The sequence below is a fragment of the Phoca vitulina genome, unplaced genomic scaffold (assembly GCF_004348235.1).
Source record: "Phoca vitulina isolate PV1807 unplaced genomic scaffold, GSC_HSeal_1.0 scaffold27, whole genome shotgun sequence".
In the NCBI taxonomy this organism is placed as follows: domain Eukaryota; kingdom Metazoa; phylum Chordata; class Mammalia; order Carnivora; family Phocidae; genus Phoca; species Phoca vitulina.
Window position 1 is genome coordinate 18,345,014 of NW_022589730.1, and position 22,079 is coordinate 18,367,092.

The following is a 22,079-nucleotide window of genomic DNA, read 5'->3' on the forward strand; positions in this document are numbered from 1 at the left end:
TTCAGAAAACTCCTAGACAGAAAATAAAGAAAAAAGATAAAAGAGCAAAGTAAAGGGACAGGACTTCCTACACTAATTTCTCATATATTTGGCAAGCACTATTGGCGTTTGCATCTGTATGAGAACACCTAGTAACTGTCTCTACAGGAACAGGTCTATGATGTGAGAATCACTTTTGTTCTGTAACAAATATGATAAAAACAGATACATGAAAATGCTGTTTAAACTTGCTAACGGCAAGATAAGAACATCTTGTAAAATCAGTCATTATGTAGAGCATGCCACTGTTTCCCAAACAGACAGGATTTTGACCTTGTCAAAGGCCTGTGGAAGCAACTCTTCCCACCCATTCGGAACGTCAAATGTGAAGAATGAGAGAGTTGCTCCCCAAAGCACGTGAACAGCTCCATGCAGAAGCAGCCACCACCTAGGTCAGTGGGCCACCTTTAATAAGTTCTTAAGTAGAAGTCAAGAGCTCCAGCTGGCCAAATCTTGTTGCTAGTTATTTGACTAATTTTCTAACTATCTAAGATGTGAAGGAATAATAACTTTCCTGGCCTCCACATCACTATTAGTTGTTACTACACATAATAAAGATGACACAAGTAAAGAACAAAAGATTCTGGACCTCTGTCTTTCTAATGAAATTTTATTTTACTAGCTTCAACTTCATTTCATTAGGAAATAAATACTGGAAATAAAAACTACCTATCTGAGGGGCACCTGGGTGGCTCAGTCATTAAGTGTCTGCCTTCGGCTCAGGTCATGATCCCAGAGTCCTGGGATCGAGCCCCGCATCAGGCTCCCTGCTCGGTGGGAAGCCTGCTTCTCCCTCTCCCACTCCCCCTGCTTGTGTTCCCTCTCTCGCTGTCTCTCTCTGTCAAATAAATAAATCTTTAAAAAAAAAAAACAAAAACACAAAAACTACCTATTTGAAGGGAAAAACAACTAAATAAAATGCTGCATAAAAGTATAAAGACATTTTTAAGTGTTTTTAAGCTAGAAACATCAGTAAAATTCAAAACAGCAAGCAGAAAATTACACACTACGCACGAGTACTTTTAGTGTAATATATCTTCATTTGTAAAAATATATCCCCAAAATGCTAAGAAGCGGGATAAAGTGTCTCCTCAGAGTTTAAATACATTTCATACATCAAACCTTGGCTGAATCTGATTTATTTGGCTTCATTTTTTATTTATTTAATAAATAAATAAATTTAATAAATAAATAATGGCAATACCTTCAGGATGTGCCTTACTCACTCCCCAGGGGCCTTTATATCACTAGCTAAAGCCTAAGCAGCAAGGAAGAAAAAGGAATGTATACCTCCTATTCTGGTTAAATCCAAAATAAATTCTGCTTCTTTATCTTTTGATTTAAAAATGGCACATTGACTGACTGTTTACCTAAATCCTCTTGAAGGTAAGAAATTGTGAAATTTCAATATGATATATATTGTGTTTAATCTAAAATGGGCTTCATTACACTAAACTGGCTATAAGAGTAACACCCTTCAGTACACCTATAGTTGGGAGCTATCTGTCAACAACTCCTGGGGAAATTACTGGAAAAATAACTTTGTCTTTCAGTAACATTTGTAAAGAATTTCATATTCATATTCTTTACAAATGTATTTAAAGTACCTGAAGTAGTCAAGTATCAATTATTTAAGTATCTGAAAAATTCAGAAAAATGATATTCTCTTCCTTTATAATATTATTTTAATTTTTAGAAAGTCCTAGACAAGTTTTCCATATTCTCACATCTGTGCTTAATTTATCAATTGTTAATCAATTGTTAATTTAATATTTATAGTATTCTAAAACAGTGCTTTCTGAAGGTCACTGCTGTAAGAACTTACTTTCTTTAATATTAATCCTCAAAGTTTTAAATATTTCAAAATGTAGGTAAAATCACATTCCCAAGTTCAACAAAGTAACAAGGAAAGCAGTACGTTTGTTAAATAACATTAATAGCAAATATAAACACATGCATAGACACAAATTTCGATTTCACAAACATACACATGCACACACTTAGAAATGTCCACTATACACCAGGTAAATATTATCTCATTTTATTCTCCCAGCAGTACTATAAAAGAGGAACTATTATGATCTTCATTTTACAGAGTAGTAAGTTGAGAGACAAAAGTCCAGTAAGTTGCAGCAGATCGCACTGCTAGCAAATGGTCGATCCTAAATCCACACCAAGCAGTCGGACTCCAGAGCAACACAAACTGGGCGTATTTAGTTTGTGGGGTAGACAAAACCAGCAAACATGAAACAGTGCTGGTTGGCAGACAGGATATCACAAAAAGGAATACAAACGAGACAAAGTTACATATGTAATATGACAGCAATTTTGTTTCTAAAAATGCATAGAAATAAGAAATAAGAAATAAGAGAAATATGCCAAAATGTTAATATTTACCACTGAACAATGAGATATCAATTCATTTCTTCTAATCTGTGCTTTTAATTTTAACAGAAAGCATGACCCTCTTTTATAATCAGACAAAAAAAATTAAAGGCAAAAGCTAAGAAGTTTGACACTCTTCAAGAATGTTCCGTCTTGGCAAGATTGCCTACATACTACCAGTTAAAACAAGGACTATAAATAACAGATCCCTGAGACTGTGACTACTTGTTACAGAAAGAATTAGCAGAACTCCCTACTGCACCGCAGAACAAACAGAAATATGTATATAGTCTGATTTGGAAAAGGACTATTTAAAACAAAGAAATGAAGAAAAGAAAAACAAATTAGTAGAAGTATTATTTAGTACAACTAGGGCTTTCATCACTCATAGAAGATGACTTAAGAGGGTAAAAGCAGAATAAAATGTGTTTTTAAAAGCCTAAAGCAGTAAACATTTAGTTACACACTTAAAAATTTCCCAAGGAAAACCATAAGATTCTATGTATAAACATTATACATAATTGTGTGTACTTCTAAGCCACACGTTACTTGCTCTATATTACGCCCCAAATGTAAAATTTCTGAAACTTGAAATTTTAAACGTTCTCTCTAGATATTAAAACTTTTGTTTCAATTACCTCCTATAATTAACTGCTCCATATTGCCTTTCTGCTGTTCATATAAAAGAGAATTTTTTCTTCTTCCACTGTTTCTGAACTTGATACAAAAATGGTTTCCTTAATCTTGCTCACAATTTACCTCATGAATTATACAGAACTCACTTAGGTTTTGTTGTCTGTGTTGCCTGTCCTAATCTGTATATTGTCTTCAACTGCATTCCTTTGAAGATCAGTGAGCTACTCTAAAGTATTTGGCACAGTACAACAAATGAGAGGACATTTAAATAGTTCTTTGTTGACAATGATGAGAACATTTAGAAAAAGCAGTGATCAGAAGTAAAAGCAGCAACTTTTTACATTTTCGTTCTTCCTTCCTCACATAAAAGATTAATTTCCAGGAAATCAAATATACCCATTTAATTTTCTAGCCTGTCTCTTAACACTTGTTCTTACCAGTATCCATTTGCCAGACGTAGACAGAGCCATCTGAACATCCCACTACTAGGTAATCATCAGAAGGCCTCCACTTGATGACCTGAATAGGGAAGAGATGACGAGATGCCAGCATAATGCATTTCTTCTCTCGCAGACTTAGAAGCCCCACTGAGTGGTCACTGGCTACAGAGCAGATGCAGTGCTGCACTCTTGCCTAAAAAGAAGAATAAACTTTAATTATATTTAGATTAAATTCAGAATAAAACGGACCTGGTCCTCAGTAACGTAAACCAAAATTAGTTATACATTCACTGCTGCTGAAAACCAACCACAGTATTAAATTGTGTTGAAAAATTTGTTCCTTCCTATTATACATAAAACACCCAGTTCAATCGTGACAACACTTTAAGAAATGCTAAATGAGTCCTAGATTAAAGAAGGAAAAGATGCTTTAGAGAATCTGCTGTTCATATGTGAAGATGACCTTACTAACATGATTGCCGTACAGGCGCAGGCGAAGCTGGAAAAGAAATTGATCTGTTGTTATGCGTTCTCTTTCCACAGTGTGAACTTTCCTTTGTTAGCGGCTACAGCGGGCTTTCTGCGGTGCTGCTTTCTGTTTGGGACTCTGTCATTTTGGACCCATGTTCTTCCCTGCTCCTTTGCTCAAAAACAATACCCTCCTGGTCCCTCAGCCACAATCATGCCTTTCAAGAGGCAGCGATATTTGGTATTATGTGTAGACGTGCTTCACAGCTTCTGTCTGTAATGTCAGCAGGTGCACCACCCCCCCTAACGCACAACAGCCAATTAAACATTCTGCTGTGCATTCTCTGCTCATCTCTAGTTGGTGCCCTTCAATTCCTTTTAAAACAAGATGGAATATAAATAATCAAAGACGGTAAAGATTTTCACTAGCAACAGAGAATGGAGTCCACAACCTAGACAATTAAAAATTAAGGTATTTAAATTTTTAAGACAATTTATAAGCTATTTAAAACTTAACATTTTAGTGATTTATTGGATTATGCTTTCAGTTCATACGGAGGTGAAACCATATGAAAACAGCCACACATCACTGGATATATTGTGAATAATACTGGGGATGAGGCCCACTGCACTATATACATAGTATCCCTTCAATGCGATCCAAAGGAGAAACTTCTCAAACCTCACTGGGCTGGGCTTTGCCTAAGCAAACAGTTTTAGCTAAAGAACAATCCCACACTGATTAGGACATCTCACTGAATGGGAAATGCTGACAGGGGTATCAAATGAAAAGAGGTGGGGGTGGCTAAATGTGCACAGAAAATACAAGTTACCGTTGTTGACTTTATCCACAGAACTTCTAAGAACCTTTAACATGCTGATGGGAATGGAATTCTATGAAGGGACTACAGTATCACTCATCTTGAAGTTTATCTGACCATGGTGATCTTAGAAGACCGAGTTTTGGAGGAATACACTTTGGAAAAAGCTGCTGTAACTGGTTCCTTTCACGTTTTGGCTACTAAGACACCTAGGCTTGAATTTTCTACCCATTACAGTTGGCAGGGGAGGGGGGGCATGCACTTCTGCAATGCAGACTCAGCCTCCTCTACTTTCTTCTGTTTCTCTTCATTGTTTAGCTTTATGTTTATTTTTGTAAACAACTTAAAATCAATTTTTGAATGAAGCAGAGCATTAATAAAACAAAGTAAGATTTAACTAACTACTTTGTTCTTAAATTCAGGTATGTTAACCACCTTTTATTCTGTGTTAGCTTTCTTTGTACTTTTTGTTATACAATGATTTAAACATTATAACCAGCATAGGTGTTTACTAATTTTAAAAGTTAAAAAACCAAGTTCAGAAAGATCGTATTATGAACCTTTATTAAAACATCATATAGAATTTTCCTAAACAAACATTTTTTAAGCTTACTTATTTCATGTTCCCTGATAAGCATTCAACTATAACATAAAACATGATTTCTTCCTTTAAAAAGACGTAAGGACTGAGGGGTAGTTGACCATGGCACACAAAAAAATTAGCTTTATAATTAAGCAATAAATCAAAATAAAGTGGCAAAGTACAAAAAAAAAATCATTTAAATATGGCAATGTTAGAATAAAACAGTGAAAATATATCTGGGATGCCTTTATTTCAGACCGTATAAAATATTTATGAGTTCCACCAGACATACATTGCTAACCAAAGATAACAGACAGTTTAATACAATGGATGCTTTGCATTTCTACAGATTACCATTAGTAATGACTTTGTATTTATCAAATATATCCATCATTCAACTCACAAAAAGGGATGGTTGCTACATTAATGGTTAACTACTACTACTACCATTCGGCAGCATCAATCTGCAAAAAAGTGGTCATTTAATCTATTTCTCTCATCACAGGAAATAAATGTTTGCAAGGATCTTTTCCCCCTAGACAACATTTCTTTTTGTCTGTCCACGTCCCTTAATCAGGCACTGATCTGCCGCACCGCACACAACCCACACCACTACTTGTGACTCTGCTACTTTGACTCACAAGCTCCTCACCTTTAAAATGAGCTAATGCTTAAGTGATGCCACATCCCTCACTAGCTGACTTGCTGGCCTCCAAGTCCACAGTCATCTCACTAGTGTCCACGTGCACTCTTGGCATTCCATTTCAAAGGGGCATGAGTTAGGGGGAAGTCTATTCAACAACAGGTGAATTTTCACCAGTATTCTTTACTATTTTTGGTGCTCTTCAAGCTACAATCTATGGGTCGATCCTAACATCCGAGGGGATACAGAAGTACTGATCGCCACTGACCGACACATTCTCTCTGCCAAATGTCTCCAACGGTAGTTTACAACCTAGCAGAGAGAGGACTGCAGACATTCATCCCCATTCCTATGAGGAACTTGACCTTCAGGTGTCAACTCCCCAGGAGAAGTTTCAACTTTCATCCTCCCATTTATATGCAGGTGGGTAACTTCAAAAATTCAAGAAAATGTGATCCATCCTCAAGAAAAGACTTAAAAAGTCTACATTATGTTATCATGCTTATTAGTCAAAATAAAGGACAAAGCAAATACTAAATAATAGCAAAGGATCTGCTTTTAGCAGACTATGTAATTTTCTGAAGGGAAAAAATAACTGTAATTCAAAAAATTCTAGCTTTTCATTTGCGCATGATGCACTCTAACACATATACTTCATAAACATGCTTTGAAGAACAGTCCTGTTCCTCTTTCGTACAGTGCAATAATGATGAAAATAGGCAAATGACACGTCCCACCCACACACATACAAAAAATGTCTGGTCCAAACTAAAACGGATACACCATCCCTGTAAATGAAAACAAGCATCTGAAGAGTTAACTCTAGCTTTACTGTAATAAGCAACAGTCTGGAAATAGCCAAAATAATCAAGACTGAAAATAAAACAAAACAAAAAAATCAATACTGCTAAGCCCAAGAAAGCATAGTTATTAGAGGTACTTAACTCACAAGAAAAGATGGTTCTCTGCTTTTTAAATATGGATTAAAATAAATCTAATTTTTCTTCTTTCAAAAAAATGCTAGTCCAACTCCTGTGAAGAAAACTGGCTTAGAGTGGAAATAGCCCAATACAGTAAAACCTCATTAATTTTGATTCCACTAATTAATTGTGAGTTGATGGTTTACCTTCACAGGCGGTGTGAAAACAAATTAATGGTATAAACAAAGCAAATGTCTAGCCTATTTAAATGTAAAAGGAAAAAAGACCATTCTCAAGCACCACTTTGGTATTAATTTTAATTCAAACAATGAACAGAGTAATGATAAATAATTCTCAGCTGTTAAATGAAAGCACTTAAAAGATTTGCTAAAATGCAATTAACTTGGTTTCTTCTTATCTGTCCTCAAAATTACTAAAGAAGCACTTCTTAAAGAATATTTAATAATGCCTATCTCTGATTTAGACCCAGCTTCCCCACAAATGAGTTGAATTACCACAATTCCTTTATTATTAAATTATTAAATTCCAGGGATCTTGGTTATTGAACATCTATATCACCTACAATGACTGATTCCATAATTTGATTAATTCCATTCTACTTTACTTTGTTCCATTTCAACCTGAAAAAGTCACCTAAATGTGACTTAACATCAAGGACACTGTAATGGGATAATGCATAACACATTTAAATTGTGTGATTAAAATAATATTACAAAAAATGTGAAACTCATGCATTTATGCTACTAACTTTGATTACACACCCATTCATTAAAAAAACTTTGTAAAAGGGGCGCCAGGGTGGCTCAGGCGTTAAGCATCTGCCTTCGGCTCAGGTCATGATCTCAGGGTCCTGGGATGGAGCCCCGCATCGGGCTCCCTGCTCGGTGGGAAGCCTGCTTCTCCCTCTCCCACTCCCCCTGCTTGTGTTCCCTCTCTCGCTGTGTCTCTTTCTGTCGAATAAATAAATAAAATCTTTAAAAAAAAAAAACTTTGTAATGTATTCCCATTGTAGGTATATTTACAAATTATATATGTACTTCTGTGCCAATATATCATGTACATTGTAAAACATGCACAAAAATATGTTTTAAAAGAATGACTTGGAGGGACGCCTAGGTGGCTTAGTCAGTTAAGTGTCTGCTTTTGGCGCAGGTCATGATCTTGGGGTCCTGGGATTGAGCCTGGCAGCGGGCTCCCTGCCTGCTTCTCCCTCTCCCTCTGCCCCTCCCCACTGCTCATGCTCTCTCAAATAAACAGAATCTTCAAAAAATATATTTAAAAAAAAAAAAAAAAGAATGACTCGGGGCGCCTGAGTGGCTCAGTCGGTTAAGCATCTGACTTCGGCTCAGGTCGCGATCTCAGGGTCCTGGGACTGAGCCCCACATCCGTGTAAGGGCTCCTCACTCCATGGGGAGTCTGCCTGTCCCTCTACCCAGCCCCACTAGCCCCCCGCTTGTGGTCTTGCTCACTCTCAAAAAAAATAAATAAAATTTAAAAAATAAAAAATAAAGGAATGACTCAAAGTTTAAATAAATTTGAGATGAAAGGAAACACCTTCTTAAATGCCTTACTAATGTTGATAGCGCTAGCCAACACCTCAAAGCTGTAGAGCTTTAGAAAGATTTCACTGCTAATGATCGTTGAATGTAAATACATATTTTATATAATTATACATTTTTTGGCTGCCTTCCTGCCAGATGGACCAAATGATCATTGCCTTAAACCATAATGTAGCTGCTGAAAAGATATTTAGGTTTCATTGAAAATCTGTTCCATCATCGTTTTCTCTGCCCCTTTTGTGGTGGCGGGTGAGGCAGCAGACAACAAGCACACCGGGCGAGAGCCATGCTGTGCCTCCTCGCGGCGGCAGGTCTGCCCTTCCCCAGGTCAGTCGTAACCACAGAACGTAACGAACAAATGAGACACCCGTGTCCTACCATCTACTTCATGTTCATAGGCTCAGTTTCTTAAGGTTAAAAAAAGGACATAAGCAGGAGCTTTCGTATTTATTCCCCCATTCCAATTAACTGTCTCACAGATTATACTTCCCCAACCACTACTACCGACTGACTTAAAGAGTGTAACTCATGAATACCATGTAAAACTTTGTATTGTTATGGAACCCAGAATTTGTACAGCATGGACTGAGCATCCTGTCAACTTGGCCAGTACTTTGTAAGTGAAAATTATTCAAATTCATGTTCTAAATACGATTAATTCTGCCCTAGAAGCAATATGCACCAATGACATCAAAAGCTAATTTAAAAGCAAAGGCTAACAACAATAAACAATAGAATATTAAACAATAAATAGAATATTAAATAAAAACTGTATTTTTATTTGATGAAAAAATTAAGATAACTGGGCAAGGAGAAGAAGGGAGATACTGGACCAAAACATATATATTCCAGGGCCAATTTTTCTTTCCAGATAATTCTGATCCTCAACCAAACAGAGTCTCACTGAGTTTGCCAGTAAATAATCCTCACAGTACATTACTGCTGAGCAGCAGAATGCCACAAACTATCATAGAATCTGATAGAGTCAAAATATACCACCTAGGTCATCCAGCCTGACCTTACGCATTTTACAAGACTTCATTTTAAACCATTCCCAGAAACCTCTTATGTAACCTGTTCCTAAACATCTGCCATGAATTACAGAAATCAGAGACAGCTAGTTTATCCCTTCCACTAGCTCTCTGGGGAGATGATTCTGCTTTCCAACAGTTCCCAATACAAATTACATAAATACATTTTTCCTACTTTTGCTAATTTGTTTTCTAAAATAAATTCTTTTTCTTCGTATCATTTCAGGGGCAATCTCTTAACTGCCCCCAAACAATTTTTCTCTTTAAGTATTCTCTGAATATATGATCACTAACTACTGTCTTTTCTTTTAAATATGCCCATATCATTAGACAAGCTATAAATGACCAGCTTCTTTCAGTCATAAATCAGTCTCGCTATTCTCTTAATCATTATTTCTTGTACTTCCCAGAACTCTTTCTATGGAACATAAATGTGCAGTTAAGATGCATCATTTATCACTTTTAAATATTCTACCTGAAGGGAAAAAAGAGCCTAGGAATATTAATTTCATTTCCACATTTTCATGAAACTAGTTTTAAAATTTTTTTTCAGACCTCCATAGCTCATCCTTTTTTTTTTTTTTTTTTTAAGGAAAAAGAAAGGTAGTGAGCTACTTCTTTAATAGCTGTTTTAGAAAAGACGACCATGGAGTCCAACCAAACCACTGACTAACCTTCTAATTGGTTATGTTCTATATGAAAATAAGACTTTTAGAAACAAGTTTTAATATCCTCATTCATTCACTATATATAAAAGATAATAAATAGTGGACTAATTAGAATTCCATCTTTCTTCAACTGCTTATTAATTAAACAGCAAAAATAAATATGAAGAATTTAATGTAAGACAGGTGCCTCGGTGGCTCAGTGGGTTAAACGTCTGACTTGATTTTGGCTTAGGTCAAGATCTCAGGATCATGAGATCGAGCCCTACATCGGGCTCCACGCTGGGCGTGGAGCCTGCTTAAGATTCTCTCTCTCCCTCTACCCCTCCCCCATCTCTCTCTCTCTCTCTCCCCCACTTTAAAAAAAAAAAAAAGTCCATCAGCCTTCTTTCCTCACCCCACAAACAAATAAATTTCTGATGAAGTATTTGATATTTGTTCTTAATCCAGCCATTGTTTTCTAATCAAATTTCATCACATTTCTGGATGAAGAAAGATTCCAAGCTTCAAAAATATGAAAGAAGCTACATAGAAAAAGGATAGATTATGTGAGAACAGGAGAAAATTTCAACAATAGAAAGCACATATGCTTAACATTTCCATTAAGTTAAGGACTCATACAAGCACTAAAATCCCCAAGAAAAACAAATAAGCAAAGGACAAAACATGTCTCAAAAAAAAAAAAATCACTGGGCACCTGGGTGGCTCAGTTGGTTAAGCGACTGCCTTCGGCTCAGGTCATGGTCCTGGAGTCCTGGGATCGAGTCCCACATCGGGCTCCCGGCTCAGCGGGGGGGTCTGCTTCTCCCTCTGACCCTCTCCCCTGTCATGCTGTTTCTCTCTCTCTCTCTCTCTCTCTCTCAAATAAATAAAAAAAAAATTTTTTTTTTAAATCTTTAAAAAAAAAATCACTAAAATCTTCATAGAAAAATTTCAGTATCTCTGGTAATCAAAGAAATGCAAATTCAAACAATAAGATACTCTTTCCATCTATCAATTTAGCCAAAGATTTTAGAAACTGTAATAGCAAACAACCAACATTTATTGGGTTCTTACTTTGTGCTGGGTATTATTCTAAATACTTGGCTAAATTCCGAATGTTATAATTCATTAGAGTCTCACAACAACCCTCTGAGGTAGATATAACTATTATTTCCACTCTCGGATATGGCAACTAAGGCATGGCAGTAAATACAAACTGCTTGTACCGGCAAGGGGCAAAGAAACAGGCCCTGAGGGTAGACAATGATTTGCTTCTATACCTCAGTCATCTTAAAAATGTTAATTCCTATTACACAAAAATTCTGAGGTTCTAATCTTAAAAAATTCATGGACTCTATCCAAGGGAATAATTATAAAATTTTTTAACTTAAAAAGATAGTAAATATTGTATTGTATAATACAGACATTCAAATTAGGAACAATCCACATATCCAAAGTAGGAGAGTTGCTAGGTAAATATGGTATGCTCACATAAATATGGTATGTTTTACAATCATTAAAAATTACTTTCATGAATAAGTAAAACTTGGAAAAGTATTTGTTATGATATTAAATGAAGATGCAATGTGCTCAGATAACTATATCTACAATATAATCACAAATATACAGTAAGTGGATTTTAAAGGCCACAGGAAAGGTATCAAAATGTTAATTGTGGTTCTCTTATATGTACAAGGGTAACAGGTGATCTTTTACCTTCTTAGCTATCTCTTCTGTCAAACATTTTCACAGTGTGTTATGTGTTAAACTTATAAAACTGCAGTTAAAACATGTTTTTTAAAAGCAAATAATGTGTTATAAATAAGAGGAGGCAAAAGGAGTTTAAAACTAAGAAACTCCAGAGCTGAATAATCAAAGATGAAAACTAAAGGGTAAGTACAAGAGAAGTGAGCAACGCACAGTTCTCTAAAGGAAAAGTACAATACGGGAATTCGAAAGAATGGCTGTGCTTTGTTCTACAAAGTGAAAGATAAATACTCAATAAATTAGTAATTTAAAAGTAAGTACGCATCAAAGTCATATACTTACGTAAATCAATGATGAAAACGATAGTCAAAATCTGGAGAAATACAATTATTTTAAATACATAATGACATCTACTAGGAGGCAGTACACACAGTGGATAAGCTTAGGCCATCAAGTTGGACTTAGGACCAAATTCCAGCTCTGCCACCTGCTAACTGTGTGACTGTGAGAAGTTATTTAACCTCTCTGACCCTCATTTCTCTGTATAATGTGGTTAAGAGCAATAACCACACCTCACGGAATTACTGTGTGAATTAAACGAAATGTACTCAAAGAAATTAGCACAGTGACTAACATATCATGCATACAAAAGATAATAGTAGCTAATATTATTTTTACCATTATTATGTCATTATACACCATAAATTCTACCTTTTAAAATGTAATTATATTTATTTTCTGAAGGAGCTGCCAATGTTTAGGTACCCACCAAGAAATATGAAGATATTTATAATTCTTCAATACATTAGTTTTCCTTTTCAATATTTTCTGCTCATATTAATATCTCTGCTTTAATCTGAATAGTTCCACCCACATAATCATCACTAGCACACAAATATTACCTCAAAATTACATTAATAAAGTTTTTAGCACTTTTAACAATATAAGTCAATAAAAGTATTCAATCTAACAACTCAGTGTGACCACCTTCCACTGTTCCTGAATATTTCCTCACATTGCTTTTTCATTGAATTTACTTTATAACTTTTCACTTCATGCCTTTAAAATGTTAAAATGCTTTCTTTAATTACACTTACATATTTATGGGTCTTAGAGACTGAGACAGTCAAATCTGCAGACTGAATATAATCAAAGTTCTTTTTAAAGAACTCAACAGTGCCCTTTTCCCCTCTCCGCACCCCACCCAGTCAGCTGTCTCCACTTATTGCCCAAACCCACACCCAAACCTTGGGTTACACACGTTCAAGAATTAAAGTCTTCTGTCACAAAGGGCCCACTTTCTTAGAGGGCACTGACTTATGACTCCAAGTGGCTACTGGTCCTGCCCTTCCATTTTCTGCTGTCTCACTTAGAAAGGTGAAAGGCACTATCTATCTGACCCAGTGACTTTGAATCTGCCTGCTTGGCCTCAACTTATTTACCCCGATTTCACCTGTATCCTTATAAGAAATAAACATCGAATTTATACCTCTGATGTAACTATGAAATATCTTTTTTACCTTCTCATGAAAATAAATGGGTTAATAGATACTGACCCCATTTTTCCAACTGGAGATACTGAAAGAATATGTGTATCTCCTAGCAGTAAACTACTAGAACATACATGCTAAATATACGTCTTTGTTTAACAAGGATGCTGGCTTGCTTTTTAAGTCTATATCATAGAACAATAGAGAAATCTAACCTTCAGTGTCCACAATTCAGCAAGAAAGTTGTGCCTAGCCAACCATTTATGCCTCAGAAAAGCAGTAAGTAGGGTCAAACTTCCCCCTTGATCATCTGGGGTCATGCTGCCAAAGGCTTTGCAAGGGTAATAGTCATACCCTTCTGTAATCTGCCCATAAATTTCCATTAGAAATGACACAGTTGGGGCCACTCAAACAAGTAAAAATGCCAGTGTTCAGGCAGTGAGCAGGCCAAGCACAATACTCAAGAGTATGATTTCTAGGGAATTAGTTGCTGATATCCTGAAAGCTGTCCCATGCAATAAAAAGATGCACAGTTAGACTGAGAAAGGGAATGCATCCCTAATTTGGGCAGATTCTAAAACCACCTGGACATAGTTGGGAAACAAGGAAATAAAAAGCAGTTCCTGACATAGGAACAAAGTGTATCTATAATAAAGTCATTCCAAAGCTGGAAATGAATGAATGCATTCCCCAGAGTTAGACCTTTATCACCCAAATGAGAATGTAGGTAACTGCAAATAGAAATAATAAAACGGGGTGCCTAGGTGGCTCAGTCTGTAAGCGTTTTCCTTTGGCTCATATCATGATCCCAGGGTTTTGGGGTCAAGTCCCAAGTCAAGCTCCCTGCTCAGCGAGGAGTCTGCTTCTCCCTCTCCCTCTGCCCTCCCCCCGCTGCTCGTGCACACTCTTTCTCTCAAATAAATAAAATCTTGAAATAATAATAATAATAATACAATAATAATGATTTAATGAGTTCCTATCATAGGCTGGGCATTACCTCCAAACTTTAAACTAACACTTTACAAAAAGTAAAGTGCTAGAACTTGCTAGAGTCCCACAGTGCCTTCTAAAGTCACCCCAAAATGTGGACACAGACCCAGGTCTGTTTGGTTCTAAAGGTCCTGCTCTCCCTGATATGAACAACCAAGGGTTCACTGTTGTAGGCTTCACATGCCAAAAGCGGAAAGTTTTCTCCAGCTCCTTTGAAAGTCTTCACCAATGTCTAAGAAAAAACACTGATTATGACTAACAAAAAAATTATTGTACATTAACTGGCATTGTTTGTTATTTTTAGTATACATTCTTCCTTTCTAATCTTGTATCATTCCATTTTCATTCCACTTTACTTTTTTGTCCAAACTTTCCTTGGAAGAATATCATGAATAGTTTACTTTTCAGGACAGTTTCATATTTTATTATCTTGTTTCTTCCAAATACCCTTCCTAAGTAGGATAAAATAAAGTGCCAAAATGGTCTCGCATACAACTAGCTTGTAGCACATACAAAACCATTACTCTGATCCCTTGGTCATTTTTTTTCAAAGTAATGTACAAATATGTCACCTTCCTGCCAGTTTTGCCATAGACAGATCCAGCAGGTACTAATAACAACAGCAGGTACCAACAACAACAACTGAAGGGCTACAGACCCCTCCACCGAACATACACTAAGTACATCTGCAAACAGAGCTTGTTCACATACCATATGATTTTACACACACCCATAAAGCTAATATATTCAAATGCCATAGATATCACCCTTTTTGAAAGTCTTCCAAAACCACAGCTGCCCTACTAAGTGCCTGTTCTAGAACCTCCCTGAGGGACTTGTACTTAGGGCAGTCCTGAAAAGGTGCTTCATAACATTTACTCTGCTGCTTTATACCTACTGTTTGCTAGTCTGACTCCCTCATTAGATGAAATTCTATCAGATAGGGACGATATCTTGTCAACTACCAAATGCCTAGTTTTTTTTGTTTTGTTTTTTTTTAAGATTTTATTTATTTTGACAGAGAGAGACACAGCAAGAGAGGGAACACAAGCAGGGGGAGTGGAGAGGGAGAAGCAGGCTTCTGGCAGAGCAGGGAGCCCGATGTGGGGCTCGATCCCAGAACCCTGGGATCATGACGTGAGCCGAAGGCAGATGACCAACGACTGAGCTACCCAGGCAGCCCCCAGTTGCCTAGTTCTTGAAGGTACTGGAATATGGCAGGCACTCAGATATTTGCTGAATGAATGACTATTCAAAAATACACTGCACCTAACTGATCAGTCACCTTAAAGAGTCATTATTATTTTCTAACAATTTCTGCCATCTTAAGATAAATTTTAACTCATTTTAAAATTGCTTTAAGATTAAGTTACTCAAGAAAAATTACTCTTTATGTCATACTATCTCTTCAGCTCAAAATAAAAAGTCAAATTAATCAACCACTTCATTCACAAAGTTTAGCACCAAATGACTTCTATTATTAAAACTAAACTTCGTGCCCAATATAATCTTCTCTATTCCCAAGGATATGACTTCAGAGCTAAAAAAGCCTTTCCAAGACAGAAGAATATCTAAATTTCTAAAGTGTTTGGCACAATATAAGCATAGCCTGAAGAGAGGGATGCAATCTTTCTCATTACTATCAAAGGGACCACACACTGACAGTCTCTTGGTATTATTACTGATTTTCTCAGCTTCCTACACAAGACACAGGGTATACTATGATATCTGAATACATAAACACTATTCATAGCAGGAAAAATTAATTATTTATCTTGAATAAAATATGATAGCAGTAAAAATTTGGAAAACATGAAATTATAAAGAATACAACATAAGCAAATCAGAATGAACAGCCAATACAGTATTGATATATTAATGCATTTGTGCTTTCAAAATGAAAACTGGTGCTATTCACTTATACATACTCTGCATACAGCTACTTAAAAGCCCGAATATTAGCAAGGCTTAAAAGAGTATAAGGATGATGGAGAATTATGAGGGTAAATAGGTGGTAAAAACCTATCCCTAAGCTTTTAAAGGATAATTTAGCAATACCTACGCAAAAGACTTTAAAAATCAATATGCCCTTTTATACAGAAATTCCACATCTACAAATTTATCTTAAGAAATCATTTCAGATGTGCAAAAATATTTAGGTATACTAATTGTATTTTCACTGTTGATAAGAGAAAAAAATTTTAAAGCAACATTGTAAATTTTTTTTTTTTAAAGATTTATTTATTTGACAGAGAGAGACACAGCGAGAGAGGGAACACAAGCAGGGGGAGTGGGAGAGGGAGAAGCAGGCTTCCTGCTGAGAAGGGAGCCCCATGCGGGGCTCAATCCCAGCACCCGGGGATCATGACCTGAGCCGAAGGCAGACGCTTAACGACTGAGCCACCCAGGCACCCCAACATTCTAAAATTTCTGATAAAATTAAATAAGTTAACCAAATATCATTAAAAATGATGTTGGAATACACTTAGTGACACAGAAAGATGACCAGAACATCTTTAGATAATATCTGTGTTCTCTAAAGATAAACTCAAAATGGATGAAAGACCTAAATGTGAGACAGGAATCCATCAAAATCCTACAGGAGAACACAGCAACCTTTTCGACCTCGGCCATAGCAACTTCTTGCTAGATACATCTCCAAAGGCAAGGGAAACAAAAGCAAAAATGAACTACTGGGACTTGAAGATAAAAAGCTTCTGCACGGCAAGGAATAGTCAACAAAACTAAAACGCAACCTACAGAATGGGAGAAGATATTCACAAACAACCTATCAGATAAAGGGCTAGTATCTAAGATCTATAAAGAACTTATCAAACTCAACACCCAAAAAACAAAGAATCTAGTCAAGAAATGGGCAGAAGACATGAACAGACATTTCTCCAAAGAAGACATACAAATGGCCAACAGACACATGAAAAAATGTTCATCACTTGGCCTCAGGGAAATACAAATCAAAACCACAATGAGATACCACCTCACACCAGTCAGAATGGCTAAAATTAACATGACTGGAAACAACAAATGTTGGCGAGGATGCAGAGAAAGGGGAACCCTCTTACACTGTTGGTGGGGATTCAAGCTGGTACAGCTACTCTGGAAAACGGTATGGAGGTTACTCAAGAAGTTAAAAATAGAGCTTCCCAATGACCCAGCAATTGCACTACTAGGTATTTACCCCAAAGATACAGGTGTAGTGATCCCAAGGGGCACCTGCATCCCAATGTTCATAGCAGCAATGTCCACAATAGCCAAACTATGGATAGAGCTGAGATGTCCATCGACAGATGAATGGATAAAAAGATGTGTGTATATATACAATGGAATATTACTCAGCCATCAAAAAGGATGAATACTTACCATTTACATCAACATGGATGGAACTGGAGGGTATTATGCTGAGTGAAATAAGTCAAACAGAGAAAGACAATTACCATATGTTTTCACTCCTACGTGGAATATAAGAAACAGCACAGAGGATCATAGGGGAAGAGAGGGAAAACAGAATAGGAAGTCACCAGAGAAGGAGAAAAACCATGAGAGACTCTTCTTTTTTTTTTTTCCATGAGAGACTCTTAACTCTAGGAAACAAACTGAGGGTTGCTGGAGGAGAGGTAGGAGGAGGGATGGGTAATTGGGTGATGGGCATGAAGGAGGGCACGTGATGTGATGAACACTGGGTGTTATACGCAACTGATGAATAACTGAACACTACATCTGAAACTAATGATATACTATATGTTGGTTAATTGAATTTAAATTAAAAAATGTGTTCTCTATAACAATTATTTAATTAAAAAAAGTAAAAATTAATTTCAAAAAGAGAGTGACTACATAAAAACATGCAAATGGTCTCAAAATCTAAGAGAATTAAATATTAAAGGAAAAAAGAGTGTTACAGAACATTATGTGCATTGTGATACATTTTAGAAAAATGTTAGTTCTGCTTCCTGGTTTTGCTTGATGTGTACTACCAAAGTTTATTCTGCTTGGCTTCAGAGACCATATCGTAATTATAAACACTGCTTTTTAAATTAACACTCAAATTAACTACTTTTTAAATTAACACTCAAATTTACTAATTTAACACTCAAATTAGTAACAAAAGCCCAAATTCAAAAAGATGAGGTAACAGCTAATTCAGGCAAAAACTTTAGGTACTTTTTAAAAAAGGACTATATTAAAAAGAAACCTAATTTGTTAATCGTTCTTAATGGCTTTGAACATCAGCTATGCTAGCATACGTACAGCCACATCCATCACTCATGTTATCCTATCTCTGTCTCTAAGAGCTGGGGATTTAACACTGTCAAGTGAAGGCACACACAGGTTAGATACCTGGCATTCCTGTTTTCACAAACCCATGCTGCCCCCTTCTGGATACTTTTGGAGATTATATGATAATACAAGTTTAAGATAAAATAAATGAAAAGTAATCGTATTTTAAGTAATCTATTAAAGAAATTAGTCTATATGCTCATATAAAGAAATATATATATTACTGGTACTAAATTTATTTGGAAACATTTTCCAAAAATTCCATTTTGAATAAAGTTCTACTAGCAGCACACAGCTGATAGTCCAGTCATCCATGCCAATGAGGGAAATAAATATAAATATATATTTATTAAAAGTAAATAAAACATAAAAATTAACAAAGTCACTTTTTTGTTCCCTTCCATATGCATTCCCCCCCACTCCCAAAGCAAAGCAGAATGTGAATGTCGTACTTCTCTTTCCAGTTCAATTTTAATAATTTTACTACCTACGCATGCATCCATAAATACACAGTATGGACTTGTGTGCTTTTTAAATGTAAATAGACGGGGTCTTATTGTGTCACACACACAAAAGCTCCATGTCACAGGCTGTACTTCTAAATGCAGCCCCCTGCGGCACGTGCAGGTCAACGAGGAAATGTGGATAGTTCCATGCAAAGACGTCGGTACCATTCTACAGGTAAGAAATACTCCACTGGGTCACTAGAGTTATTTTTTAATTTCTGCATTTTCATGCCTGTCAATAATCTCTGTCTGGTTTATTAGGGAAAATGTTTTTTAAAGCATTCCTGACATTTTAAAATTATTTTCTTAGTCTTTTTTTCAAAGTCTAGTTTCTTTCTCTGAAATTAAAATATGTGGAAATAAAAGAAAATGTTCCTGGATCTTGGAGAGTGGAATCCTTCATACTGGAAGCTATTGTGAAAAAAAGAATGATGAATAAGAGGGGAAGCTGACAGGGAGGTGAAGGGAAGAGGTCAGATCATCCTCAACTGGAACTACTAATCCTAATGCCAGAGACTTGGAGGCAGTTTCCTGCTGCAGCGCTCCAGAAGCCTTAAGAAATCTGCCCTCCCTTTCAAGAGCGCTCTTCTGCAAACTGCCCGGAGATCTGGTGCAGGCTTTGGCCTCCCCTAGCCTACAGTTCAGATTTTGGAAATGCACCAAAGCCTAACTCCGACAGCTACCCAAATTGTAGAGAGCATTCTATCTCTAACCATTCTACATTGCTTAAATTTCTCAGTTACTAGAATAAGACTCAGCTAAAGTGCTACATTTCTAAAGTATTAAAACATTCTAGCATTGAAAATGTCTGAAGGATTCCAAGATATTGCACACCAGGTTAAGGGAACCACACAGCTGGAGAACAGGGAAGGGAGACTTGCTTTTCACTAATGAGATTTAATACCTTTTGCATTTTGTATACCTATTTATGAAATAATTTTAACACTACAGTAAGCAATATTGTCAGATGAAAAGTTAAAATTAAAAAACTCAAAATTTTAGCAAGCCTATTTTTAAAACAGATTTTCCTAAAAAGTCTTCTATGAGTATTTAAAATGGCAATTTATTTTTTTAGTAATAATACAAGGGTTCCACTTTAAATTTGAATCCTATTAAAACTGCCTGAGAGTTTTAACTTCTGAATAGCAATACACAAAGTGAAAACCACTCTTTTAAAAACAATAAACACAACTTGGAATGACAAAAACGGTATAGAATTGTACACTATGTTGTATAATTCAGATACTATTTAAGTCACTTTACTTCAGTTTCCTGAAGACATGTATGTGGAGTTGTGAAGGAGCACACCATCTGCCTCAGAGCTGCCTGCAGCATCCTTCTACCTACAGATAGGATCTCATTCCTTCTTCACTGTCTCCCTACGCTAAGGCACGAGGATTCGCTTAGTACTTAAAACCTATATGTTGGTAAACACAAAATGACTACAAAATAAAGGAAAAATCATCAACCTTATACAATCTTGATTATAATTTAAGTAAATTTTAAAATACAACTAATATTCCTCTGTTTTAGGACACCTTTTCCTGAAAAAAAAAAAAAATTGCAAGAAGGCAAAACTCAACTTTCTGATTCTAAGATAAAAACTAAAACTCTATTCTAATCCAAAAAGCAGATGACAAACTCAATATTTATTTTTTTTTAAGATTTTTTATTTGTTTATTTGACAGAGAGAAAGCGAGAGAGAGACAGAGAGACAGAGAGCAAGCACAGCAGGGGGAATGGCAGGCAGGGGAGAAGCAGGCTCCCCACTGAGCAAGGAGCCCGATGCGGGGCTCGATCCCAGGACCCTGGGATCATGACCTGAGCCGAAGGCAGCCACTCAACCAACTGAGCCACCCAGGTGCCCCTCAGTATTTATCTTTAATCACTATGTTTGGTAAATACTTATAATCTTCCAATGATCAGATCACAATTTTAAAAATATTTTCTGCTAAAAGAAAATGACACTAGATCAATTTATGAAAGGGACAACACAAGCACTGGACCCTTCATAGGTCACTAACTCTAACCTCAGCAAGAGAGTCATTTGCTAAACATTTAGCAAATATCAAATTCTTAGCTTTTTATTAATCATTTAGGCTCTCTGACCTTTTGACACATTAGTTGATGCCCCTAAAACCACCAGCTAAATGAAAAGATTATTAACCAGGCAGTCACTACTTGTTAAATTATCACAAAGATAAAAGCAAGTTTGTTTTAATTGGTACTTTTTTTTTTTTTTTTGCAAGACAGTGAGAGAGAGCAAGTGAGCACAAGCGGGGGAAGGAGAGAAGGAGAAGTAGACTCACCGCTGAGCAGGGAGCCTGATGTGGGACTTGATCCCAGGACCCTGGGATCATGACCTGAGCCAAAGGCAGACGCTTAACGACTGAGCCACCCATATTTTTGAACGTCAGTTAAAAACAAGAGAATTTCTATCATTAAGTCTATAAGTAAATTATAAGTCATACATTATTTTCCAAGTACCAGATTTCCTTGTCTGTGTCCTTCTTCCTCCTATTAGCCAGGCAACTAGCACCTGGGCCAGCCCCTTGTCTAGTCAGAAGCCCATTCCCTATGTAGCTGCACATGTCTACTAGATCCTTTTTTACTCAATTAAAATCATTTCTAAATGCAACTGGTCAAAAAAAATTTATATTATATATCCACTTTAAAGATTTTATTTATTTGACAGAGAGAAAGACTGCACAAGCAAGGGGAATGGCAGGCAGAGGTAGAGGGAGAAGCAGACTTCCCACTCAGTGGGGAGCCTGATGTGCAGCTCGATCCCAGGACCCTGAGATCATGACCTGAGCCGAAGGCAGGAATTTAACCTACTGAGCCACCCAGGTGCCCCTCTACTTGAAGTTTTTAAAAAAGAAACCAAAGAATGCTCT

At 36.4% G+C, this 22,079-nt stretch overlaps 1 protein-coding gene across 3 annotated transcripts in view; it reads right to left on the reverse strand.

The window, feature by feature from the left end:
* WDR7 (WD repeat domain 7) overlaps window positions 1–22,079 on the reverse strand; it is a 345,325-nt gene that overhangs the window by 276,099 nt on the left and 47,147 nt on the right. For all 3 annotated transcript variants that reach the window (XM_032422579.1, XM_032422577.1, XM_032422578.1), the window contains exon 13: window positions 3,498–3,693. In XM_032422579.1, the coding sequence (XP_032278470.1) occupies window positions 3,498–3,693 (196 nt within the window). The remainder of the gene's footprint in view (window positions 1–3,497; window positions 3,694–22,079) is intronic.